Source organism: Anopheles bellator, chromosome X (assembly GCF_943735745.2).
Source record: "Anopheles bellator chromosome X, idAnoBellAS_SP24_06.2, whole genome shotgun sequence".
Taxonomy (NCBI): domain Eukaryota; kingdom Metazoa; phylum Arthropoda; class Insecta; order Diptera; family Culicidae; genus Anopheles; species Anopheles bellator.
In genome coordinates this window covers 2,806,661-2,834,366 of record NC_071287.1, presented here as the reverse complement: position 1 = coordinate 2,834,366, position 27,706 = coordinate 2,806,661, and the positions used below count along the sequence as shown (strand labels likewise).

At 55.8% G+C, this 27,706-nt stretch overlaps 1 protein-coding gene across 1 annotated transcript; it reads left to right on the top strand.

The window, feature by feature from the left end:
- Nucleotides 1–27,706, top strand: LOC131213274 (F-actin-monooxygenase Mical). The gene is made up of 15 exons (XM_058207285.1): nucleotides 1–372; nucleotides 470–1,934; nucleotides 2,022–2,473; nucleotides 4,835–5,086; nucleotides 6,055–6,585; nucleotides 6,658–7,369; nucleotides 7,433–7,548; nucleotides 16,682–16,834; nucleotides 16,906–21,699; nucleotides 21,899–21,931; nucleotides 23,414–23,645; nucleotides 23,732–23,819; nucleotides 23,886–24,196; nucleotides 24,276–24,436; nucleotides 25,492–27,706. The coding sequence occupies exons 1-15, from the start codon at nucleotides 1–3 to the stop codon at nucleotides 25,600–25,602; spliced, it is 9,783 nt and encodes a 3,260-aa protein (XP_058063268.1). The 3' UTR covers nucleotides 25,603–27,706.

Below are 27,706 nucleotides of genomic sequence, written 5' to 3'. Positions count from 1 at the left end.
ATGAACGGAGCAGCAGCAGCAGCAGCGGCAGCGGCGGCCGCCATGAGCGAGCACGAGAAGGCCGCGCTGGCCACGGAGATGTTCAACCATTTCTGTGCGGCGACGACGATGCGCCAGATACTGGGCGTCTACCGGAACATGTGCGACACGCTCGCGATCCGGCCGGGGCCGCTGAACGAGTTCTACCCGAAGCTGCGGGCGATCGTCCGCAGCTGGAAGGCGCAGGCGCTCTGGAAGAAGTTCGACGCGCGGGCCGCCCACAAGGTGTACAGCAAGGGGACGGCGGCCGCCGGGACGCGTGTCCTGATTGTCGGCGCCGGCCCGTGCGGTCTGCGCACTGCAATTGAAGCCCAGCTTCTCGGTGCCAAAGTGGTAAGTAGAGTGTGTGCGCAGCTCCTGCTGTCTGTGTGTGCTCCCCGTGAACAGTGAACACTCACTCCCGCTCTCTCTCTCTCCTTCTCTCTCGTAGGTGATTGTAGAAAAACGTGATAGAATTAGTAGGAATAACGTACTGCACCTGTGGCCATTTCTGATCACCGATCTCAAGGCGCTCGGCGCGAAGAAGTTCTACGGCAAGTTCTGTGCCGGGTCGATCGACCACATCTCGATCCGCCAGCTGCAGTGCATCCTGCTGAAGGTGGCCCTGCTGCTCGGGGTCGAGGTCCACGAGGGCGTTTCGTTCGTGCGCGAGATCGAACCGAGCGACGGGTACGGGTGGCGGGCGGCCGTTTCGCCCGAGGACCACGCGGTGTCGCACTACGAGTTCGACGTGCTGGTCGGTGCGGACGGTAAACGCAACACGCTCGAGGGCTTCCGGCGCAAGGAGTTCCGTGGGAAGCTGGCGATCGCGATCACGGCGAACTTCATCAACAAGAAAACGGAAGCGGAGGCGATGGTGGAGGAGATCAGCGGGGTTGCGTTCATCTTCAATCAGTCGTTCTTCAAGGAGCTGAGCGAGAAGACGGGCATCGACCTGGAGAACATCGTGTACTACAAGGACGAGACGCACTACTTCGTGATGACGGCGATGAAGCACAGCCTGCTGCGGAAGGGCGTGATCCTGCAGGATTACGGCGATCCGGCCGATCTGCTCGCGCCCGTCAACGTCGACAAGGCGAAGCTGTTCGAGTACGCACGGGATGCGGCCAACTTCTCGACCAAGTACCGGATGCCGAACCTGGAGTTCGCCGTCAACCACTACGGCAACCCGGACGTGGCGATGTTCGACTTTACGTCCATGTTCGCGGCGGACAACTCGTGCAAGGTGACGGTGCGCAAGAACTACCGGCTGCTGTCGTGCCTGGTCGGTGACAGTCTGCTCGAGCCGTTCTGGCCGACCGGGTCCGGCTGTGCCCGGGGCTTCCTCTCGAGCATGGACGCGGCGTTCGCGGTGAAGATGTTTGCGAACGCGAAGAACAGCCTGCTCGGGACGATCGCGCAGCGGGAGTCGGTGTACCGGTTGCTGGCGCAGACGACACCGGAGAACCTGCTGCGGAACATGAGCGCCTACACGCTCGATCCGTCGACGCGCTACCGTGAGTTGAACAAGTCAGCCGTCGGGATCGCGCAGATCAAGCACCTGCTGGACACGGACGATCCGGCGCTGCTCGAGCAGACGTTCCTCGATACGAACGTGTTCGCCGCGGCCGTTGCCGCTAGCACCACCAACGTTGAGCTGCAGCCAAAGCGGAAGCGGCGCACGGTCGATACCGTGCCGCTCGGGACGGTGCTGTTGCGCTGGCTGAAGGCGCAGCTCAAGGACAGTGGGTTCGCGCACGAGCTGACCGAGCCGGCCGAGTGCTTCACCAACGGGAAGGTGCTCTGCACCCTCATCTACCGCTACCGGCCGGATCTGGTCAACCTGGAGGAGCTGGCCGATTTCGGGGCCGACGTTTGCAACGAGCACGCGTTCATGATCTTCGAAAATCAACTCGGTAAGAGGCCGCGCCATCCCCTTCGTCGTGTTCCTCGGTTCGCTCTGGTAGCTTACCCCGCTGTGTTTTGTTTCGCCTTTTTTCCAGGGATTCCGCGCGTAATGTCGGGGCAGGAGTCGGTGTCGCTGGCTGGCGTCGACCCGAAGGTGTGGCTGAACTACCTGGAGCAGATCTGCGAGGTGTTCCGGGGCGAGATACCGCACGTCAAGCACCCGAAGCTGGACCTGGCCGAGTTCCGGCAGAAGCTCCCGACGGACACGCTCGCCTGGCAGCGGATGGCGCGCTTCGCCACCGTGCGCGGTGCCCCCACGGGCATCCCTACCGGAGGTGGGGCCGTCGCGGCCCTGGCGGCCCCGTCCGGCACGGCCGCGGTGGCAGCGGCCTCGTCGCGCAAGCCGAACTACTATCATCCGACCGCGGAGGAGGAGCGCTTCAAGCGGGGCCGTGCGGCCGTCGCTTCGCCGCAAACCGACACGATCAAGCGGGCGAAGAAGCGGCGCAGCCACGAGAAGTCCGGTGGCGGCGGTGGCATCAATATCGTAAGTATCGAGAGCGTGCGCATCTTTCTGGTCTCCCTCTGTCTGAGCTACCTGGCGCTGACGCCCTCGTTCGCGCGCATGATCGGCTACGGTCGGTTGTTGCGGCGCGAACTGTAGCCAGGATTCGGGCCAGGATTCGGGCCAGGCTCGGGCCGGGCCAGTGTTTCCAGCGTCTCGAGAGACAGAAAACGGGCTGAACGGGTCGCCGAGAGTAAGCGAGCGGACGAGAGAACTCTCGCTGCTCATCCCTGGATACCCCCGAAGATACTCGCAAGATGATTTTTGAATTCCCTTCGTTTTTCGCTATCAGTAGCCGGGGTCCGTCAAAATGCTTGGCACTTGCCGGTTTTGCTCAGTGGCCACATGATGAACTGGTCCCGAAATCTCAATATTTTTTCTGCCAACCAACGAATGGCCAAGAGCTGCTCCCGTAGTTTGCAGGAACCTCTATACCTTCTGTGTGCGTAATTTTAAGCTTTCAATTTTGTGAACAAAGTAAGGGAAGTCTTTGGAATTAATTTTTACCTACTGACCGTTAACTTTTAATCGATCGTCTCGAGCGGGGTAAACATTAACATCTTAACCTTGATCGGTAGTTGTAGTTGCTTAATCTCTAATTTTGTGGGATGCCTTTCTCCTTGTCACCTTGTAGTAATATCGCGCGTCTAGTTTTTCGACCAGTCCAGTGCGTGCGTTCGGTTTCAGCCTACTGCTGCGAGGTCAGGATGGTTTCGCAGCACATGTCATGCGTGGCGCATTTTATAACCCCCAAATCGATCGTTGCGTTGACCACAACATACCACACCACCAATTCGTCTCGAATTTTGGAGACGAGCGAAGAAGCGTGTACCGTAACGGGGTGGGTGCCCATCTGATTCGATTGCCGAATTCTTTGGCCGATGTCAAGTCAGAAAATTGGAATTCGCGCACATTCAACACTTCAACACGTGCGTCTGCAGCTTTTGGGCCGAGTGAAAATATATATCGTGGCGCCAATTTCATCACGCCCTCCGATTTGTGACGTAATTCGGCGATTGGCGATGGCGATTAGTGCTGTCGTATCACTCTGTATTGTGATTGTTGGATCGTGTTAAAAAACGTATCCGCGGTTGTGAATATTTTGATCAAACACATTTTCCATTGGGCGTGGTGAGAGCGAAGTGTGAGGTCTTTGATATCGGAGTCTCACGAACCTCGGTCGGTTCGATCGGCGTTTTCCTTGCCCAGGAAGCGACCGTTCAGTTTCAGTTCTGTATATACACTACACGTTTGCGTTTTGCATCCCCGACACCACCAACCGGCCGCGCTGAGTCTTGTGAGAGTCAAGGTTGGGCTGCTGCTAGCAAGCCGCACCACCCTGTGTACAGTGTGTATATCATTCCGTTGTGGGTTCCGCTGTATCAATACTGTAGATTAAGGAGCATATCCCATCCACGTTAACGAGCCTGTAGGTCACGTTGTTGTATCATAGTAGTTTGGCGTTGTAGTTTCAGTTGTTTCATTCATTATTTCATTACGTACTCTCATTTGCTGGCTCCATTTGTGTTTGTTACCAAGCGAACATCAAACATTTATCACCCACGGCATACGTAAAGCTCTTTATCGCTATTACTGTAAGTGTAATCCAAATAAATTTTCTCGTGTTTTGAAAACCAACTTTAATTTTATTATTTTTTATTCACTTCATTCGCAGCGCGCCTAGTAGACGCTGTTGTAGTGCCGATACGATTGGACTGCGGGCGAAGTTCGTGGTTGCGATTCCGTGTTTGGCAACAGTGTAGTAGTAGCAGTGGTAGTAACAGTAATAGTAGTACTAGTAGGAATCAATTTGGTGATTTCTTTGCGTAAGGCAAAAAATGAAAAACAAATCGAAATTGCAGACCACGAGCTTCAACCTCACCCAATCGTGATGCTCAGTAGAAAAAAAGTAGATAAGAAAGCCATCTAGTATAGCCAACTCACAATCCCACTCCCATACGTTCTTTTCATCACTCACAAAACCGCTCACACACTTTCTCACTGCAACAAGTTCCTAACCACTCGTTTCACACACGTTCCCTCCGCACCATCTCCTAATCTACCGGGGGTTACCCCGGAACCCCCCCAACACATCACTTCAGCTTCTCCACCTTCTGCCGTGGTCAGTTAGACTCGGTGTCATCTGAACTGTCAATGCTGCTGCTGCTGCTGCTGTGGAGAAGCAAAGGTTCCGCGGCTGTGTGTATCGGTAAATGGGCCAGCAGCAGCACACCCAGCCGAGAGCCAGGTGTCCGTGTTCCTGTGTTGGATCTGCGACATCCCCTACCCCGTTCGATCTGCCTGCCTCTGTGTCTGTACGTATCTCAATTTTTGCCATTGTAGGAGGAGCGGACGCGCCGGTTGCAGGAGATCGAGTCGAACCGTGTCGATCGGCAGACGAAGCGGCGCATGCAGCGCGCCCAGCAGACGCAAAACTTCTACAAGAGCATCCACATGCTGCAGGCGAACACGCTGCTGCGCGAGAGCGGCGACAATTCGGGCGCGTTCGAGGACTACTCCCTGTTCCTATACCGCCAGTCGGCGCCCGAGTTTAACGATCGTGTCCGCGAGCTCGAGCTCAAGCTGCGCTACCCCGTAAGCGGTTCTGTTCGTGTGTGTTCCCGCCCACCCCCCTGTGTGTCCTGTTTGTTTGTCAGCATCCGCCGGCCAGCATCTGCAGCGTGCCGCCACCAGCCAGTAACGCCAGCCAATAACTGCGCTTCTACCACTCGTTGCTGTAACCCTCGATTCCCCTGATATGCATGATCCCCGATTCCCCTGATCTTTGTGGACGTTTCGTTTGATCCTTCCACTTTGCGTGTGTGTCTGACCCGTGTGCGCTGCTGTGAGCTTGCCCAGTCGGTGGCCGCCTTACTCTAACCAACGGTGATATTTGAAGAAACTGTGGCGTCAAGCGCTCAACGGAAAAAAGGGGCTTCGTCTCCTATCGAACGCAACTTCGTCTGTGTACTATATACTTCTCCACGACCTTTGCTGCAACTACTGTCACTGATCTAACCCCCGTAACGTCATTCCAGCTCTCTTGGTTTTCGGTGTTGATTCGTTAAACAAATGTTCGGTATCGCGCTGTGAACGAGTCCGTCCTTTCTCCTGTAAGCTACCACTACCACTGAACCATCACCACCGCCACCATAACCACCGCATGCATGTCCTAATCATTCGCCACGCCCGCCCTGCCCGCTCGCGCATTGCTCTACTGGACACACAGTGGACGTCCGAGGCTTCCTACCTTCCTATGCCGTAGCAGTAACACCGTCTATTGTTTGTATATCTAATCGAAGTTAATATTTTCCTTTTTTGGTTGTTTTTACATTTTTCGTGTAAGTAGTTTGTATAAACGCACACACAAATTGATCCACCCCACACCCCCACAGTCACAGAACGAACAAAAAGACGGAAAAGCAACAGAAAAGAATATACAGGAAATACTCGACAGATGATGATGCGGTACTCCAGACACAGCCAACCGGACCATAACGATTAGACGGATCGATTCCTCCACGTTCTAACCTTTTCTTTGCTTGCTCCTGTGCACCTGGTAGGATCGAGAGCGATGTCTCGCGGCACCGTACGCACGTGGCGGCATCAACGACGGTGACCAGTTCAGTGATCGCGTCCGGTCCATGGAGCAACGGATCGGCGGCAAAGCGGGTGGGCTCGTGGCGGACAAGAAGCCGAAGGACCTGCTGCGGGCGATCGGCAAGATTGACTGCAACGACTGGAACGTGAAGGAGATCGAGCGCAAGATCGAGCAGTCGAAGAAGACGACCGACATCGGCAAGAGCCGCGAGCGGGTACCGAACTGGAACCGGGAGCAGTTTTTGGCGCGCCAGAATCGGCTCACGCAGCCGAAGGACGACGAGAAGTACCGCGAGATCGATAGCTCGTTGAAGGCGATCGCAAAGCAGCTGAAGGAGGGCCACAACCTCGATCTGGGTGAGCGTGGCAAGAACAAGGTCGCGTCCATTGCCGGTGCGCTGCAGAGCACGAAGCAGCAGCAGAAGCAGCAACAACAGCAGCAGCAGCAGCAGCAGCAGCAACAGCAGCAGCAGTCGAACCAGGCCCAAAAAACGGTACGTTACTTAGACGAGCTATTGTTGCTTGTTGCTTTTGATGCTAACTCTTTCTCTTTCTTTCTTTTTTAGGCCGCCGCGCTCGTCCTGACGGCGAGCGGTATCGCGGAGAAGTGTCACTTCTGTAAGCAGCGCGTCTACCTGATGGGCAAGGTGACGACCGAGGGGCTGACGCTGCACCGGTCGTGCCTGAAGTGTCACCACTGCCACACGAACCTGCGCCTCGGTGCGTACGCGTTCGATCGCGACGACCCGGAGGGTCGGTTCTACTGTACGCACCACTTCAAGCTGCCCTCGAAGCGGGAAGCCAAAGCTTCCACCCGGGAGTCGCCCTCGAGGGCCGGCCGCCCGCGGGACTCGATGCCGGGTGGCCGGCGGGATATGGTGGTCACCACTGCCGCCGCTGCTGCCGCCACGCCGTCGACACCGGACGGTGGTGCATCGATGGTCGATTATCTGGTGCGTGTCGACACGCCGGAGCGGATCGAGTTTGCGAACGCCGACCACGACAACGGGCTGTCTGACGCCGACGCTCACCTGGTGATCGACGAGAACGAGTGGACCGATCGCAACTTCGGCACCGAGTCCGACGAGGAGTCCGAGGAGGACGAGGATCTGTCGAGCACGGACGACTCGGACACTGGCAGCGACTCGGACTACGAGGAGGCGGCCGGGTCACCGCTCGGCGCCCAGACGCTGCAGCTCGCCTCGGAGTGGATCAGCGACAAGCGGTTCTCGAATATGGTCGACAGCGACGACGACTTCTACGGTTACTCCAGTGAAGGTAAAGGGCGCGCGCGGGAGTACTGATCGATCGGGTTACCTTCTCACGCCTCTGTTCTTGTAGATGATGAGGCCGACTCGCAGACGGAAGGCGAGGAGCTGGCCCGGGCCCGCGAGATGCGCATGCAGGAGGTCAAGCTGATGCCACCGTTGACGCTACCGACGGACACCGAAACCGAGGTAAGTACGGCACCGGCGAGCCGGAGGAGGAGGTACCGCCGAAGAGCTTAGCAGCCGAACCTCGGTCCGGGGGGGTTGCGCCCCGGTGTCGAAGGGATTTGTGTGGGTCCGTAGGTAAACGCGTGCCGCGTGGGTTGGCCTCGCGGATGCTGCTGCTTCTGTTTTCTTCTTGATGAATCACTTTTGTTCTCTATTACCGTGTCCTCCACAAACACACACACACACATCCCATCCAACCTGCCCCCCTTACCGCCTGGCCCCAAAACTGTGTGTGTTTTGTGTCTCCCTTTGGCTCCTCCGCCATTACGCAAATCGCAAATCGATTCTCACCGCCCACAAAGCAGGTTGCCGGAGTGAGTAGCAGTAGCATGAACTTCGGTGCCCAGAAGCAGGAGGAGCAGCTGGTCACCAGCAGTAGTTGCTCGGGACCTCGGAACCCGGCTCCCGGCGTGCAGGAGAGTGCCGAGGACCGTGCGCTCCGGGAGCGGATGCTGAAGAAGCTGAGCGTGCGCGAACAGTGGCTGCACGCGCAGCTGTCCCCGCTGCCCGAGCCCAGCGAAACACCGGAAACCGTCGTTTACCGGATGGAGGCGGCGGCGGAGGCGGCGGCGACAGTGGCCACAGCGGACAGTAGTGAGCTGCTGTTCAAACCGAAATCCAACACCTTCTTCGGCGGGCTCATGAACAGTCTCAGCACACTGATCAAACCGAAAGCACACACCACTTCATCACCACCACCCCCACCACTACTACCACCACCACAACCACCGACGACGTCATTGCCGGAGCTCGTACCACCACCACTACCATCAACACCACCACCATCACTACTATCATCATCAACCTCATCGTCATATACAATCATCGATGCGTTGCCGTCGGCAATGAGATCCTCGCTCCACCAGCAACCGGTGACCGTTGGGTCGGTGCCCCCTTCACCGGTGCCGTCCATGCGCAGTGCCCGCTCGGGCTCTTCGCCGACACCGTCGTCCAAGAAGAGTAGTCGTAGCCACAGCCGACACTCCGCAAAAGCATCGCCATCGGAGACACCGGTCACCGGAGGTTCGGAGGCTGGCTCGACGGGGTCCGGTTCGGCACCGGGCACCCCGCGGCTGTCCGGCCGTCGTCGGCATGGGGCCAGTTCGACGGCCCCCAAGGACGCCGGTGAGGACGCGGACGAGTTCCTGCGCCGCCTCAAAGCGGAGCAGGCCGAGGCGGAACGGCGCAGCAAGAAGCAGGAGGCGAAAAAGTTCCACACCAACATGCAGTCGATCCGGTCGGCCGTCGAAGGGCCGTCGAAGGGTGGCGGCGTGATCCGGAGCACCCAGGATGCGGCCCGGTTTTTCGTTGCGCCCTCGGCGAAACCACAGCCGAAGCAGCTACCGAACAAGGATGTGGCTGCCCTGCAGTCGTCGGCCAGCGGCCTGGCGGCGAAGTACTTCCCGAAGACGGCGGGTGGTAGCGGCGGTGCGACGACGCCGTCGTCGGTGTCGAGCGGTGAAAGCTCACCGGCGGCCGCCAGGAAGCGGCTCACCGCCAGCAACAGCTGCACCGATGTCGACCTGCTTAAGTATTTCGGACCGAGCGCGTCCCGAAGCTCCGTTCCGCCGTCGACACCGCCGCCGTCGGTGCGCGATTCGCCGGCCGGTTCGTGCCGAAGCTCACCGCCGGTAGGGGTGACGCCGGCGGCGGCGTCGGCAGCATTACCGAAGAAGAACATTCTCGCGCTGCAGTCGATCAAAAAATCGAAGACCGAGGTGGCGGTCCCGGCTACGCAGGTCGCTGGCACCGCCACCACCACCAGGCGGAACGTCCTCGCGTTCCAGCCGACGGCTCAGCTACCGGCAGCGGCGCCAGCGACTCGGAAGCCTCTGGTGCCACCGAAGCCACCGAAAGCAGTGGAGCCGTCCATGCGCGATGCGGACGAGCAGCTGTTCGAGGATCTGCTGCAGGATGTGGACCACGTGTCGCTGCTCGATAAGTACGATGAAATTTTGGGTGACGCAAAGCTGAGCCCACCGGCGGCAAGAAAGCCGGTGGGCGGTGGTTCGTCGTCCAAGAAGTCGCCGCCTAAGGCGGTGCCGCCGCCCAAAGCGGCGCCGGTCAGGGCGTTGCCGCCGAGGATGACCACCAAGCGGCCACCGTTCCGGATCACGATGCCGGTCCGGATGCAGGAAACGCTCGAGGAGATCTATCTGTCGAGCCTGTCGAAGCTGGACACGCGCCCGTCGACGCTGATTAGCTTCACCGACGCTTCGGTGGAGGAGGAGCCTGAGTCCTCCGGTGCCAGCGCGGCCGGAAGTGGTGCTTCGGAGGTGGTGGTGGTACGCGGCGATGGTGGTGCCGCCGTGCCGCCAGGTACAGTACGGCTTCCGGCAGAAGTCGCCCCCCTTCGGAAGTCGAGTTCGCCCCCGAAGCGTGGGGCGAACTCCTTTCGCGGTGGTGTCCAGGACGGCGACCGGACGAAGTGTGAATCTAACTTACAGCTCTTTCAGGAAACGCCGCCAACGGCGACGGTGGCGGCAGCGGCAGCGGCGAGTGTGTCAGCGAAAGCAGTGCCGCCGGCGACGAAAGCAGCGCCGGCGTCGAAGAAATCGCCGATGAAAGTGTCGACGGCGAGCTCGATGACGATGGTGAATGGGCACCAGCCGAAGCAGCAGAAGCAGACGACCGACGCACCGACGGTGATGGCACCGGGTCAGCGGAAGGGTGGGATAACGGCGGCGGCACCGCTGCCGGCTGGTACCGCCGCGGCTCCGGTCCGGAAAGCTATCTCTAGTGTGCAGATCTCGCTCCAGTCCAGTCCACCGAGTAGCACTTTCAGCAGCAACAACAACACCAAGCAACAACAACAACAACAACCCCCTCAGTCAGCAGGTACCGCGGCGGCTGCCGTGCCTCCCGTGAAGTCGGCCTTTGCCGTCGTCGTCGGAACGGATCCGTTGGCGCAAAAGTCCATTTCGATGCTCGAGTTGCACCGCGCACCGGAAGCGGTTACGAAGCGGAGGCCGGTGGCCTCACCGGCGCCCACACGCAAGAAGCAACCGGCGGTGGCAGTAGCAGCACCACCATCAGAAGGATCCGTTCCGAAGCCGAAGGAGAGCGCTCGTAGCGATTCAATCAACTCTACCCCTGCGCTTGCCGTGCCTGCCCACAGTGAGCCGGTAACGGTGCCGAAGGAGAAACCCGTGTGCCCGGCCACTAAACCTATCCCCACAGCCACACCACCCCGTGCTCCGAGTACGACACTGACGTCGGACGAGCAGTGTTTCGAGCAGCTGCGCCGAAAGCACGAAGCGATATTCGCGGCTGCGGCCGCCCAACAGCCCACACCGGCGGAGGGCAACGGGGCCGTCGGGGTGCCGAGGACGCTTGCCGAGGTGCGCAGCTCGTTGCTCGCCAACAACCGGTCGGAAGAGCAACCAGCGAAGCAACCGACGGTGGCGATCCCACAAGGAGACGGTCCTGCGCCGGTGGTGGATCTCCTGCTGGACGATGTACCGATCCCGCGCCAGCGACAGCGCACCTCGTTCCAGCGTGAGATGAACAAGTTGCGTCGGGCACAGTCACTCACAGCTGCGGCGGTGGAAACAGTGGTGACCCCCACCACCAAAAAGGAGACGGTACCGGTGCCGCGGCTCGGAAGCGAAGAGAAGATGCAGTTACGGCTCGAGCGCTCGGCACAGATCAAGGAGCAGTACGCGAAGCAGCAGGTTCCTCCGCCGGTGGTGCGCACGGTCCCGAAGGATGGCAAGGATCGTGCTAGCCGCCCGAAACCGGAACCGAAGCCGGCCGGATCGGAAGTGCTCGATTTTGAGGAGCTACTTTGCGAGCCGCAGGGCACGAGCCAGTCCCAGGAGGACGAGTTCGAGAAGTGCTTCGTGCTGGCCTCCAAGGAGGATCCCGAGAGGAAGGCACCGGAGCTACCGAAGCCGGCCAAGCTAAGTTCGCCGCAAGCCATGCGTCCGGTGACGGAGCATCCCGGACCGATTTCACGTACCGAGCTGACGAAGACGATGGCCGCGCTCACGGAGAAGCCGAAGGTGACGAAACTGAACCCGCTCGAGGAGCTGCTGTGTAAGCCCGTGGAGAGCTCGGAACCGAAGCGTGACAGTTCGGATCTGGTGAATAGCGCCCGGAAGCTGTCGGGCCCGATGCTGATGCCGGACGTTGTCAGTATGGTGGCGACGACCGGGGCGACCACTACCCCGTTGGTACCAGCGCAGGATAAGGTACCGCTGGTGGTGCCGCAACAGATCCAGGTGTACACGCTGCACACGGAGCCGGGCGGTCAGGCCGCACCGGAACCGCAGCCCTCGACGCAGGGTGTGTCCGGGAGCTACGCGCACATCCTGCGCGATATCACGTCCGGGTTGGTGGGGGCCGATTTTTCCGCTCCGGTTACGTACGATGATCCGCCCGTGAACACCGAACGCTCGTCCGACTTTCAGGTCTACAAGCAGCGGCTGCTGCAGGAGCAGCAGCAGCAGCAGCAGGCGGAGCAGCAGCAGCAGCAAGCGCCGCCCGAGCGGCCGCTAAGACGCCCGAAGAAGCTCGAAGGGGGACGGGGATCCGGTGGTGAGAGCCGGTCGGGACCGAAGCCGGCGTTCGACAACTCGATCTGCATCGATCCGTGGCGGGCCCGGAAATCGGCCAGCATCGAGAACATCGCGATCGAGCAGGTGTTCGTGAAGCAGCAGGACGCCGTCGTGGACACGTTCTTCGTGGTGCCGGAGTCGCAGCGGGAGCAGCGGCCCCGCCCGTCCGGAGGCGTCGTGCGGCGCTCCAAATCGTACGACCGGCTGACGGTGCCGGGTCAGCGCTGGCAGGGGCCGCCTCGTGAGTTTGACTACGCCGTGGAACCCGCCACCGGTGGAGCGGGACGCTCCTCTGCCCTGCAACGGCTGGTAGACCCACGGTTGCGCCATCTCGTCGTCTCGGACGATGAGGACGACGAAGAGGAGCTGGCGAGTCTCCGGGTAGCGGCGGGCTCCGGCACGGAATCGGCACGCTGGCGCGGGCGTAAGAACAAGTCCATGTCGGACGTGCGGAAGAAGGCGGATGAGCCGCGGCCCCCGCGCGCCGACATTGACCGCGAGTCGCCGCGGCCGCGCACGACCGACTTCTCCAAGTGGGAAGCGATCCTGGACCGGGGCGTCACGTACTACGAGGGCGTCGGGCATAAGGCCCGGCCGGATGTGAAGGCCCTGGAGCGGCGCATCGACGATCTGGAGGTGCGCCGGGCACGCCCCGCCCGCCGTAAGACCATCCCGAAGGGGTACGATCCGGACGAGTACGTACCGCGGATTAACCGACGGCCTGCGGGCGTCGGCGACGACGACGCGTTGCTGGATCCGACCCTCCCACGGGACTACGATCCTGATGAGTATGTACCACGGCCGACCCGGGCTGGCGCCGCGTCATTTGCCAGCGTCCAGCCGTTACCGCGCTCGTACGATCCGGATGAGTATATCCCGCGGGCCAATCGGCGGGAGCCGCCCGTGGCTGAGATCCCGGTGCCGATACGGCGTGCCCCGGCCAAGTACTTGAAGGCGGGCCCACCGCCACCGCTGGAGGAACTACCGTATCCGGTGCCAACGGTGCGCTCGAAGCCGACGGTTCACGTGCCGGTTGTGACGTCATCGAGTAGTGGGGCTGCCCGGGACATTGCCCGGTCGCAGTACGCCCGGCGGTACGATGCCGAGGATCGGCACATCGTTGACCGGAGCCATCGGCTGCACGAGCGCACGAACCGTTACATCCGGTCGCAGGTGACACGCAACGATCCGAACCCTTACATCCGTGAGCTGCTGGCCAATGAGTCCGACGATGAGGATCGGCCGGTGGCGACGCTCTATCACCATCCGGTCGGTAGGGCGGCCACATCATATCAGCCGTACCGTTCAACCACCGGCGGTGGCGGCGGTGTCGGAGCTGCAAGCTCCACTCCCAGTTCGTCGTTCGGTGGTGGTGGTTCCACGGCGTACGGCACGGGATCGGCGGGTCGCATCCAGACCAAAGCGATCCAGCAGCCGTCGCGCATGATGCACTACGGCTCCGGCTCCCGGGCCGTCGCCCCCGTGTCAGCCTACGATCACCACCACCACCGTCAACGTGGCCCCGGCGACAACGCCGGCGCTGATTCGTCGCGCACCCGCGACAACTGTCAAATCTCCTAGACACACGATCGAGCGAGCGAGGGGAGAGCGGAGAGAGAGAGAGAGAGGCAGAGGCAGAGGCAGAGAGAGAGAGAGAGAGAGAGAGAGAGTACACCTTATAGAGCATCTATCGATTAGAACCAGGAGACCACCCCACACCCCTCAAAACACCCACCCCCCGCGCAATCATCATTGCCATGTGCCCCGAATGACGTCGTCGTTGTACACCCCGTCACACATAGCCCTGTGTCCGTGTGTGTGTTCGTATGTGTGTTCGTATGTGTGCGTATGTCACGTCAACTCTTCACTACCACACACGCGCGCGCTGTCAGCAGGCGACACAGCACCCCCCAAAACCACCCACCAATCAATCACTGCCGATCACTCCAACTAGCCATCGTCACACTCGTCACGCCCCCACCATTCCCGTCCACCACCTCCCCCCCCGATCACCTTCATCTGCCGCTGAGCCGCCACATCCGCCACGCGGCGGGGTACGGGGATAGAGTTCCGCCGGGGTGCCGGTGCCTGTTGGAGAGACTTCCGAGTCCGTCCGTTAATCCGTCCGTCCGTCCGTCCCCGTCTTTCACCATCACCTGCCTGCCGTCGAGGTAAAAAAAGAGAGAGAGAGAGAGAGCGAGAGAGCGCCTTTTTCTGCCTGCCTGTGGTGTGCGTGTGTGCGCTCGATTGGGTGTGATTCCTTTTTGCTGTGGTTGCTGTTGTTCCGTTTCTTCGCTCTCAACCCCCTTGTTTTGTTGTTGTTTCGATTGTTGCGAGCCGAAAGTTGCTTCCCATAGCAGAGATGATAGACCTTGTGACCCGAAAGCGAATCATTGATTTAATTGATTTTTTAACCAGCTGCAAGCATTATTCAACATTAGTTCATCGAATGGTTAGCTCTCTGTGTGCTAATTCAGGTCGGATTAACATTCTAATTAACAGTACGGCCCAGCCCGTCCATCTATGGTTAGGAAAAAAATACGGTTAATTTTAGCCGATCCCGTCACTTTTGCCATAATCTAGGATTAGTTTTCATATACTAGTAGTAGGGCTTTGAATTAATTCATGCAATTTTACAGTACATGGCATTACATGTCACAAATTTTGTTTCATTTAGAAATGTGTTCGACAGCTACTGTCATTACGCATCTAACGCAGTATACGCATTACGTAAAGTGTAAAGAATACCTTTTTTAAGCATCTAGATATGTCCAGTTTTGTTCCTGCTAAAGTCTTTTGGTGGGGAGTAATCACACATCAGCTTCTTGACAAAATGACAATATATTGCCCAGTGATCGGACATCAACGCGTCATCGAGCGAAAGAAACCGCAGAGATTTGTCCCTGACAGCAGTTAATAAATATAGAGAGAGAGAGAGAGTCTCAGGGAGACCATGGTTGGTGGGGTGAATACGGTGAGCCCTGATTCAACTGATTTCCTGCAGTTTGTGTGTTTGGGACCAAAAGCTCCGTGTAAATGGATCTTGTCCAGGGTCCGGTCTTTTCTTCGAAACAAGCATTCAGATTCGCATCGTTCGCAACCACCGTATTCACCTGACTTAGCAGCATGTGACTTCTGGCTCAAGCAATCGCTCCGTGGACACCGTGTGGAGAAGAGATAGAAGCAGGAACGAAGCAGACATTGAAGGATCTATCGGAAGAAGGCTTTACAGCAAAATTGGAGAAAACGATGGCTGAATTGGAAAAAAACGCCATAGTTAGATAGTAGCATCTGGGCAGCACTTGAGGATCACTTGAGGAGCATGAACTGCATTTATAACCATAAATAAAGACGTTTAGTTTTCTATAATGTAATAAGCCGGAACCATATTCACATCCGGCAATGGTAACGGGCTCAAACCACTAGCATCAAAACTTACGACTATTGCGTTTTATTCCTTCCATGAGCCCTCTTGAACAGTGCCTGTCAAGACGCGCTTAATTCAGACTAGAACATCACACAGAAGCTGTGATCTGTAGGGACTTTTTTGCCGTGATTTTATGTCGTTCTCGTGACAGTTTTCCTATTGTTTAACATTTTCTCCGTGGTATTCGCGTGACACTGTTCGTTACTATCAGTATTTGATCATTAAGTGGCTCCGATCGTTTCGACGAACCGACAGAGGAAGGGTTTTCAATGATTCTGTTTATAGGTCACCCTTTAAATAATTTTCCATCGAATCGTTTCATCCCGCTATACGTTTGCCCGTTTATGATTTGCGCATTACTTTAGTGAACTCTGTTTTTTTGATTTTTGTTTTGCAGCATTCTTTTCGGTTTTTCGAATTTCCCTGTTGTGGTTCACTGTTTCATAATTTTGATTCTGATTTCTCGTTGTTTTTGTTCGATTTGGTTTGACTTTCGTTTTCGTTACGTGTATGCTCGCCATTAACTCTACTGGTTTTTTTTGTTCTACCTCGAAGTCACGTACATGCTCTCAATCAATGCCATGCTCTCTCTGCCAGCGCGTGTGGGGAAAGTGAAGGGAACCGACCCCACCGTTCCGACGTTGTCACATCCTTTCCACAAATTTCCGACCGGGCTCTCGCCGCCCTATGTTGCCAAGGTCCCGAACAGGCCCCGGTCCACCGACCATTTGCTCTGGAATAAATCATACCGAAACCGTGTGTGGACCAGTGCGCGCGCTGCGCTTTGCTTGCCGCTAACACTCCCCCCCCCCCAGAGCATGCGCGGTGTGTGCTCACTGTACTTCCTTCTAATCCGTCCCGCTGCTGGGTGGGGTAGAGAGGGCGGGAGGCGATCTTGTGACGGCGCGCGGCCCTCTTTGCCGTCGATCCTTGTCTCGCGCGCGCACGCTGTGTGTTTCGTGTTGCATTTCTATGCTGCTGCCACCTGAAATACGCGCGGAAGCTTTGTGCTGTATCTGTGTACTCTTTACTGAACCATAATCTACCTTGTGTGTTTAACGTGTGTGTGGGTGTATTTATGTTTCTAATGCTGATTCGATGCTTGCAGGGAGCCTCCGATTCCTCGAAGTCTTCATCGGAGGAGGTAAACTCGGCGACGGAGATATCGACCGACTCGGAGTTCGACCACGAGCCCAACCACCGGGTGCCGCCCCGTATTTTCATCGACGATACGTACTCCCGCAAGCCAGCCAAAGTACAGGTACTGGTACACATGGGGATGCTCACAGTTGACTGGATCTCGAACTCATGCCACTTCTTCCTTTTTTTTAGGTGAAGCAAACCGTTATCGACGATACCGGCGCACGCTACCGGCGCCATCTGCCGGCGGTGCAAAGCCGAGTTGATCAGCAGCGAACCGGCAGCGAACTACCAGACCAGTACCACTACCACCACTACCACCATCATCATCACCATCATCACGATGTGAAGCTGGAGTTCAAGCCGCTGGTGGAGGTGGACCCGACGATCAAGCTGGCCCAGTCGCGAACCGCACCGCTCGCGGTGCCACGGCCCGGCGACTACGGGCTCAGCAAGACGGCCAGCACGGAGGGCATTGCTTCGAAGAAGAGCCTCGAGCTGAAGAAGAAGTATCTGCTCGGTGAGGGCGCGCCCGGTTTGGGGATCCTCAAGTCCGGCTCGGCCTCGGCGCTCGACTCCAAGTTCAAGTCTTTCCACTCGAACATCACCGAGTGTCAGAAGTTGCTGAATGCACCGACGTCCGCCGAGACGAGCCCGCAGACCGTGCTGAAGAGTGCGGCTACGGTTGCCACCACCACTACCACCGTCGCGCAAGGGTACCAGCCTCCTTCGTCGGTGGCCGACTTTAAGCAGCAGCACCTGCACGAAAAGGAGAACGTTTACGCGGGCAAAACGAGCGCCAACGTTGCAGTGGCCGGTGGGGGAGCAGTGGCCGCGAGCAAACGGGCCTCGCTGGTGGAGACAATCAACGCGACGCTGGTCGAGAACAAGCTGAACGAACTGAAGTCAAACGAAGCGTTACCGGTGATGCTGGTGAAGCAGCAGCCGAACGGTGGGGTACAACAGCCGCGCGCTGCCAAAGAGACGGTGCAGCCACCGGCCACGCCAATCGCCACCACTACCAACAACAACAATAACAACCGCATCAACAACAACCACAATCGCTGCGTTGACAACAGCAACAATAATAACAATAACAACGTGGTGGTCGACGATACGCTCGATTTGGTGACGCTTGAGTTGAAATCAAGGGAGGAGCCGGTGGTAGAGGTTGACGGTGCTGGCACACGGGAAGCTGGCCGGCTGCTGGAGAAGGTTCGCGGTGGCGTCACGGGTACCGGTACCGGTGTCGGCAGTGAGCTCAAGTTCATCGCTGGCATGAAGCACGCGTACATCGACCTGACGACCGATTCGCCGAACTGCGACCGCTCGCTAGTGGAGACGACGCTGGACTTCAGCATGTCTCCCGCGAACCACGCGGACGATGGCAGTGAGCAGCAGCAGCGAAAGGTGGTGTCAGTGCCACCGGAGCTCACCGGCAGTCTGCAGATAGATAATAACGAGAATAAAATCAAACGGCATCCGGGTGTTGTAGTGCCTGTTGCCGCTGCCGCTGCTGGTGGTGGTGGTGGTGGTGCTGCGATGGATGTACCAGTGAATCAGGATGAGCCCGTTTTGAGCCAGGATTCACCGCCGCAGCAGCAGCAGCAACAGAGTGAAGACGGTTGCCATGAAACGACGCTGCAGGTGCCGGATATGCATTGGCCGAAGAAGATGCTGGAGCATGGTGACGGGGAAGGAGAAGAGGAGGAGGAGCACGGAGAGGGTGTGGCAAATGAAAGTGATAGCCTGTCGGGCAGCGGCTCAGCGACTGGTGCAAGCAGCAGCAACAGTACCAGTAGCAGCAGCACCACCAGTAGTAGCAGCAGCAACAGTACCTCGAGCGTGGAAGACATACCTCACTTCATTCTTGACTCAACCACCAGCCCAGAAACGCAGCACGAGGAGCGGTTCGTGCCGCGGCTAGAGGTGCGCGACGCGACCGGTGAGCTCATGCAAATCGACAGTCTGATGATCATCGACGGGCGGTACATCGGTGATCCGGAGGACCTGAAGCTGATGGAACAATTGCCCCCGGACACCCAGATAGCGGCCCAGTTGCTGCAAGAGGAAATCAACCAGGACAGCATCAGCACGGTGATGGAGTGGACGGCAGCGGCTCGGGCCGCCCGTTTGGACAGAGGGTCTGCCGTTCACGAGCGCGACAAAACGCCACCCACGGCACCGGACGGCGGGGAGGACGGTGCCGGGGTGACGGCCGAAGAGACGCGAAATTCTCCCGCGCGGGCGGAAGTCGCAGCCGTGCCGACGAAACGGCACCTGCGGTTCGACACGAAGAACGAGAACAAGATCGACACTCTGATGAGCATGCCGTTCGTGCTGGAGGGCGCCGCAGTGGCCAGTAACCGAGGTCTGCCGGGTGGTGGTGGCGGCAGTGGTGCTAGTGGGGTGCAGAAACCGCAGTACTTGAACCTGTGCGTCCATCAGAAGCCACCGCAGCAGTCCGACGACATCGATGCCGAGCGGACGCCGGTGGCAAGCGAACCATCGAAGCCCCTCGGGTTGGATGTTAATGGTGGTGGTGGACCGATGGTAGCAGTGTTGGGTCGGGCGCGCTGTGCCGATTCCGACTCGGAGGAGACCGAGGTGACGACACAGGCCCTGACCGAAACGGAGCTATCCGACTGGACGGCGGACGATGCCGTGTCGGAGAACTTTGTCGACGTGGAGTTTGCGCTGAACGTTGCTGGCAGGGGCCGATCGGCGATCCGGCGGAACCGCGAACGCACGGCGCAACACACACGCAAGAAGCGAGAGGTCGATGGCACCGGAATGGGGGTGCTCCCTGCCGCCCCCAATGAGCACCACCAAACGGCGCTGCTTTCGGCCACCGAGGATGGCATCATTCGAAACCTGGCGCTGGACGACATCGAGTTCATGGACACCGGGTCGGAGGAGGAGAGCTGCATCGAGGCGTACTCGACCACCAACCGGACGATGCTGCGGAACCGCGGGTACGCCGAGCTGCTCGAACCGGCGAGCGTCGAGCCGCGACGAGCGCACCAACGCTGCCAACCGGTGCCACCGTTGGTTGCACCGTTCCACTACGGTGGTAGCGCCACCGGCGTTGGCTCCGGCAAACCCCAGCTGGTGGAGGCCATCAACAAACAGATCGCGTGCCGGGTGGTGGAGTACATCGAGCAGGGCGCCTACCTGTTGGCGGCCGACGACGCCAAAACGCCGGTGAACGAGGAGCCCCCGGAGCGCACCGTGGGGCCGGCGGGCACTGGTGGTGGTGATTTGGAGGAGGACAGCCTGCTGATCATCACCTCGTCGCAAACTGCCAGCGGCGGCGGTGGTACCAGCACGACGACGACGGCCACGGAGGAGAGCGACGCGGTGACGATCGTGGCCGCCGACAGCGTAGCGGGCGAGCGGACGGGCAATAGCGGGCGGAGCAGTGTGACGTCGTTCAGCTCGTCGTCACTCGGCCGTGCCGTCGGTTCGGCCGCGGCTGCCAACCGGAGCGCGAAGGATCGTCAAGCGCCACCACCAGCACCGGCACCCAGCCTGCTGCTGGACGGTGGCAAGAGGCGAGCGGATTCCGAGCTCCGGAAGGAGCCCCGCAAGGACTCGCTCAAGAGCATCGAAGACGTCGGCTACGAGGAGTACGTGAAGCGGTTGCAGCACAAAATTCAGCTCATCAGCAACGCGCGCGACTCGCTCGAGGAGAAAAAGTCGAGCAAGCGGAAGTCCTCGAAAGGCGAGCTGGGGGTGCTGGAGGGCCACGAATCGCCCGGGATTGACGGGACGGTAGCGCCGACGGAGCCACCAACGGCCCCACTCGCCACGGGTCCGGTCACGGCGCCGGAGCCACCGAAGAGTGTGGAAAAGAAGATCGAGGAGCTGGCGAAGGAGCGGGTGAAGCAGAAGGACATCATACACGATCTAGTCATGGATAAACTGCAGACGAAGAAGCAGCTGAACGCGGAGAAGCGGCTCAATCGTAGCCGCAACCGCACCAACGTCCTCTGTCAGGTGGCGGCGAACGGCGGTGCCGGTGGTGGTTCCCTCGAAGCGATCGTATCGCCACCGGCCGCAGAACCGAGGGCACGCGCACTCGTCGCTGCCCTCGCTGGCCCGTGCGCGACACCGTCTCGAGCACCACCACCACGCAACAAGCACCACCCGGACCCGGACGTGGTGAACGGCACGCCAGCCCCACCCTCGAGGACGGCGGCTGTCGTTCGACCGACGCCGGCGCAGCAACCACCACGGTTGCAGCCCGTGACCCAAACGCCCGTCGGCCAGCTGACGGAGCATCTGCGCGAGGAAGCGCGCTCGAAGGCCCGCCAGATGTCCAACCAGGATCTGGGGCTCTCGCCCGAGGATCGGTTACTGCTGCTGCGCAAAAAGTACCGCATCCACATGCGCGAGCTTAGTGATGACGATGACGATGACAACGAATTAAATGGTGCCGGAAACACGGCCCGGAACAAGTCCGATGACGCCAAGTGCAACGAGCAGCAGCTACTGCGCACCAAGCTCACCAACTCGAAGAGCTTCAACGACGTATCGAGCTGCAAGCAATTGGCGGGCGGCGGCGATGGAGGCGGTGATCCGGTTGAGCGGCGGCGGTACTCGCCGCCGGTACCGATGACGGCGGTGACGGCGGCCGGTGGGGCCACCGAGCCGAGCAAGCTGATCGACTACATCTCCGACCCGAACCTGGCGGCGCGTAGCGGCGGTGGGACGACCACCGACCCGAGCGGCGGCGGCGGCGACGGGCCCCGGTTGCGCACCCGCAGCAAGTGCAAGGATCGCGAGCGGCGCAAGAGCATCATCGAGAAGGTGTCGGAGTTCTTCAACGCGCGCAAGAAAGACTCCACCGCCAGCAAGGAAGCGTCCCCTACGAAGGGTCGCGAACTGACGGCCGACACGGCAGCGGCGGCACCGTCGTCTAGCTCTGGCGGCGGCGGATTCTTGCGTTTCAAAATATCGCCCAAGCTGAAGGACAAATCGAAGGTAAGGGATTGCCCGGCCGGAGAGAACACACCACCACCCACACGCTAGCAGTTAGTCATTGTTGCACACAAATAAAACGAAAGCAAAACCGATGCGGGCGCGTGCGCAGGGTGCGCTGGGCGTGATGTGAGATGAGTGTGTTGCGGTTTCGGCTACATCGTTTCTTCTCTTTTACTGGTTTATTTCTCTTCTTTCGCAGTCTTGCTTTGATGTGCGGAGCATTAGTTGTGGTGTAAGGGTTTGTGTTTCTAGACCATTGCTATACATCCCATGCTGCTTGTAGGAATGCTGTTATTTATGTTGCACAGATCATCACCTCCACCATTTGTTGTTTCTTGGGTTTCTGGCTGCTTCTCAGTTTTTCACTGTTTGCTGTTCCAACACACACAAGCACACAGGCACCACATCTACAGTGGCGGGGGCGAAACAAAGTTTGATTCAACAGAAGGGCAGTACGAGGATGAAAAAAATCGCTTTAGGAAATAAAAAAACAGAGAAACTCATCGATGAAGTTGTGTAAAGTAATATTTTTGATTAATATTAATAATTGACCACCCTGTGTTAATAAACAGGCTGGTCCGTTCTTTAGGAGCTCGGGTACAATCAGATCGGTGATGTGTTATTTTTTCGCTGCCGCATGAGCCTCCGGGTCGCACCAATGCTCGGTGGCAGAAGCAGGGATGTATTCACCGAAAGAGCAAGAGCTGGCTGCTCGGTATTTTTTGGTTAGTACTTCGACCATATGCTGGGCCCATCGTGAGAGAATGTTGATATCGTGTCATATCAAGTAAAATAAAAATATTGAGGAAAGGAAATTTTAAATAAACATTGATTTACATCACTCAAACTAACAAACAAACTAACATTCAACATTATACAAATCGATTAAAATAGAAAATACAGACACGTTGCTAACATGTTGAAATGATAAACTTTGTTCCGCAAGCCACTGTATATAGGATTGCCACACAACAGTCCGCATGTCCCCCCGTTTTTCGTTGTACCAATGTTTGTTCCTTTTTATAGTGATTAATACAAAACTACGTTCAACGAATTTCCCAGGGCACAATGTGGCAGGAAACATCCAAGGTTGAATTTATAAAATCCACTCGAAACAAACTTTCTTCATATCGCTACAGTCTAACATACAAAGCATACGCTCCCTAATTCAATGCACTTGTTACATCGCCTCAACGGTGATTCAAATGTTGCCCAGAGCTGATGATTTGTACTGTGGCTAAAGTTTGCTGCAAAATGTACACAGAATGTTTCATTTAAATATTTGACAAATATCTTTCCGTCGATGTTTCGTGGTTCTACGATAAATTAGATTTCATATAAATTCATACAAACGTTAAATAAACTCTGTGTGCCAAATGTCATGCTTTTTACGTATGAGCTACCGACGGGTAGTTAATACGTTGATGTTACAACTGATACTGAACCGTTACTGAGCCTTTGACGTCACATTTCAATGGTATCGAAACACTGCGTCGAAAACCGGTACCATCAAGTAAGCTCTGCATGCAAGTGTTAGCAAATGATCCTACTCTCTCCCCTGTACTCTAAAGCTGTGCTTTCGTGAATGTTGCTTTTATAATTATTCGTTTTGGATTAGGTGATTGCCAATCTCACTAGATTATACTAATTTGTTCAAATGTCTCTCCTGCTGTCTCTCTACTGTACGATACGCCGCATGTTCGATGATTTGCAGTCGAAGGAAGCTTCCCCCTATGGACGGAGTGCATCCGAGGACTGCTTGAACGCTAACGGTGCTAACTTAACTACCAGCACACCAGTACCAGTCGCACCCGGAGCGGCGACAACAGCCTGCCTTTCGAATGGCACATCACACAACAGCTTCACGCCAATCGGTCGCAAGGAAGCAGAAGAACTGGAGCCTCCGCCGATTCCTCCGCCACCGTTAAATTATCAGCGCTCTGACGGTACGTTATTGTAGTTCGCCGCGAGCAGCACGTTGTTTGATGACTTTGACCTTTGACTCTTGCCGTTTGTTTTTGATGAATTCCAGACGAAGGAGGTGTCTCGAACGAACCAAGGAACGAAATCAAGAAGCAACGTGCAATGTCCAAAGCGTCGCGACAGGCGGAATTGAAAAGGTGTGACTACGACACTTTCACTTTCTCAGCAACATTTTCTCACACATTTTTTTCCCGTTTCCGTAGACTGAGAATTGCTCAAGAGATACAACGAGAACAGGAGGAGATCGAGGTGAAGATCGAAGATCTGGAAGCGCACGGTGTGGCGATCGAGAAGGACCTCCGCGGCGAAGGTGAAGTGGCCGGCAAGCCGAACTTTGGCAACCTTGGGGTTGCTAACGACGAGGACCTGGTGAAGGAGTGGCTGGAGATCATGCGCAACATTACCGAGCTCAAAGTGCGTCTCGATGAGCTGAGCATACGCCAGCAGGAGCTACAGCTCGAGCATCGGCACGCGCAGCTGAAGGAGGAACTGAATATGCGACTGTCGTTTGGCAGTAAGTCCTGTGCACTGGGTGTCCTGCTACATACAGCAGTCTGTTGATGCATCACCCCGTTTTCGTTCTTCTTTCGCAGAGCTGGATAAAAACTCATCGGACGTGGCGGCCGAGGGTGCCATCCTTAACGAGATGCTCGAGATTGTTGCCAAGCGCCAGGCGCTGCGACCGTCGCTCGACGCAACGGTGGCTGCTGTTTCCGGCCCCACCGCCGTTGGCCGCGCGGCGCACGGTACCGATGTAAGCACTGCATGTGTGTTTTCTACCTTCCATCCTCACCCAATCCCCATTTCGGCACCTCTGCCGATCTGGAGTCGGTTTGCACTGGTGGCCGTTACAGCTACAGCATTTTGCGCTGTTTGGGTGCTTGCTTGTTTATTATAGTCCAGCCCATCTGGCACCTGCCGGTGTAAATGTAAATAGACTCTCGGACCATGCTCGGCCCACTAGCAGTCATTCTAGTGCAACGCCTGTAGCAACAGCCAAACCCTTCCCTATAGTTATGCACATAGTTAGGTAGGCGTAGTGAACGAGAACACCTTATAATGCTAATGCCACTGCACCCGCGCAGCTTGCGCTTGCAACTGCACTCATCTACCGCCCACTTAACCACGACAATCACGACGAACCGCTGACTAAGGCGACCTCATGACGCACACACTGTAGAGGATGTTTAACTTCTACGGAAAATACTGGCCATAGACACATATCATAGATAAAATGTAGATGTATTTCGCTGGTAAAGAAAAAAACTAGCAATAGGCTGTACGCGTGTTATCAGTGAGCTCGTGAAAGCCTAGGACCAACCTACCCAGCAATGCGCTGATCCGAACAACACGGTCTTGGACCCATGTCTAAATGTAGCTATGGTAGGATTAAGTAAGTGAGACTACAATTACAAAACCACTACCAGTGCAACGATTCAGCGAAAATCGCACTCTACATTCTTTGTACCACTTACCGTTTAATTCCGTGGAATAGAAACTGTAAAACGTTGTTCGAAGATATTATGGAAACAAAAATACATTACTATCACGTCGAGCTTCTGCTGCAGCTTCGATCGTATTACCTTAGCATTTAAAGCGCATTCGATTATGATTTAAGTTGTAATACTAATGGGTAGCGTAGCAATATGTTACATTTTAACTTTGCGCTCTTCTTTTAGCTCCCGGATACCAACTAATTCATTTTTCATCTCTTTCACCCTTATCATGTGCACATCTCTTTCTGTGTTTTTTTTGCAATTTCTAGATCTAAAGAGTCGGCCCCAAATGCCTCTATTGCACTACACACAGGAATTGTACAGACTTGCCGAGCCCCAATTTGGTATGACCGACGGTGGAGACAGCAAGCTCCTCTTCTTCCTCCATTCAGCATGTGCGGCGGCGGCAAACACACTGCGATAGTAGATGATAGCGTATGAAGGCACACCCATCCGTTCACAACGACTTCTAGTTCCCCCTTTTCGGTGCTCATTGTTTCATAGTTCGCGTGGCGCACGACGAATTAGATTCAACGAAATGAGAGAGAAAGACAGGGAGAGAGAGAGAGAGAGAGAGAAAGAAAGAAAGATTAAGCATAAGGATTCAACGACGCTTCGATGTAGATCACGTATTTAATGTTTAAAGTTATTATGTACTAGCTCGCAACGAGGAGCTAAACAGCACTCGCTCAACGCGTACTGAACGCCTGTGCTAACATACCGCGTCTCCATGGTTTCTATCGAATTACCAGGGTTCTATATTTTGTAACTCTCTGTTTAACAGCGCCCATCGGGACTGTTACGAATTACGGCGTCCGTCTCTCATTATTATGTCTACAATACGTAGCGTTTTCAGTTTGTTTTAAAACAAAAACAAATAGTCAGATTATTAGTGAGTTTCGTTTTCTTGAATTTCTTTCTGTTTTGCTCTGCGTGTTTCTTTTTTACTGTGTGACAGGTAAAAGTACCTTATGTTTTCATTTTTTTTGCACTTGTTCTCTCTTTTTCAACAGAGTTGATTTTATTTGCGATGAAGTAACTAATGTATACTATATATCTATACACTACAATTATTACGAATTTTGCTCATACTGTTGACTATGCTATGGTTTTGCTTTCTGTTCGCTACTTTTTCACCACACGATTATGATAATTTCATTTTTACTTTCATCCGCAAAAGATACAAACGCGCCAAAGGAAATCTGCTGCTTTGGCACAACAAAAATGATCAATATTAGACACCCGCAATGTGAACAATATTGAAGATCGTCCGGTAGATGCGTGTCCACCAGTAGTACCGATTGTAAATCAATCCGTCCTGCGTCCCCGATAGTTTCGGTTAGCTTTCGGTTAGTTAGTAGGTCGCCGCTCGGGAACACAAACTGTGCTTTGGCGCGCGATTGGAGTGCTTGACAAAAGGTGCGAATTGCTTACTCTGCAACATTCATTTAGCAGTCTCTTTCTCAATGCGTAGCCACTTGCTGAAATGTTTGGCCATTTGGTATTGTTTTCTTCTACCCATCATAAAGTGTCTTTGGAAGCGAGTTACGGAAACGAGTTTTGGAATATAAAAATAACGAAAATTCTGAATACGCACATACTTTTTCAAATCGAACTCTCGAAGCAACAATTCATAGAGAAAGCAAGCAGGTAAATGCATTAAGTTTTAGGGTCGGGTTGGATCAAATCCATTAAACGTGTGCATGGTTTCGAGAAAGTAGGTGATTCGTTAGTATTAGTAGAAGATGACCTGAATTGCTGGTTCCACAGCCACCAGAACGCATCTGAGTTGTGAGCGTTCATGCTACGCACTAGCGGAGCGCAGACACGCACTTGTGTAACTGAAACGGCGTAGTAATTTCGGGCTTAAAACACAAATCAAATTTGTCAATGATGTACCGAAACTCGATACAAATGATCGATGCTGTTTTACGTATGTACCCTAATGAAAACGAACAAGTAAGAATCATGACAGACCGGGGACTATTTACTTGAATTTGATTTTATCGAAACTGTAGAGACAGATAATTTAATTTTTCATTCAGGGAATTCATGATTACCGAAAACAAAAGGAGAGAGAGTAAAAGCATTAAAACGGCCCGGGCCCACATTCCCTTAACGGAACTGCGCACGCGGCACGGTGCAATGAAGAAGGTTACGTGTTAGGCTACGGTAAATGTACGAATTTTTGGAGCACATAAAGAAATCGGATTCACCAAGACAATGCTATGCAAAAAAACAACAAACCAAGAAAAAAACAACTAATTACGGGAATTCGACTGGGTGGGCAAATGCGATTAAATCAAACTGTGGTAACATTCATGCATAACATATACGCACACACATACCGTTAGATTTTAGCATTATTATCTCTGACACAAGGAGCACCAGGAAAAAAGGAGAAGAAAAAAAACTAAAACCAAGTGGAGGGAAGACAAAGCGCGTTAGCTAACGGCAGGGGAGGCAAAGTCTTTCCCACCCCACTAATTAAACATCCAGTTATAAAAATGATGAAAAATAAATAAAAG

Excerpts from the sequence above, each read along its gene's own strand:
- LOC131213274 (XM_058207285.1), top strand. The coding sequence starts at position 1 with ATGAACGGAGCAGCAGCAGCAGCAGCGGCAGCGGCGGCCGCCATGAGC. Across the intron at positions 6,586-6,657 it reads CGAACCAGGCCCAAAAAACG|GCCGCCGCGCTCGTCCTGAC; the intron begins GTACGTTACTTA and ends TTTCTTTTTTAG. Across the intron at positions 24,437-25,491 it reads GCGCGGCGCACGGTACCGAT|GAATTGTACAGACTTGCCGA; the intron begins GTAAGCACTGCA and ends CACTACACACAG.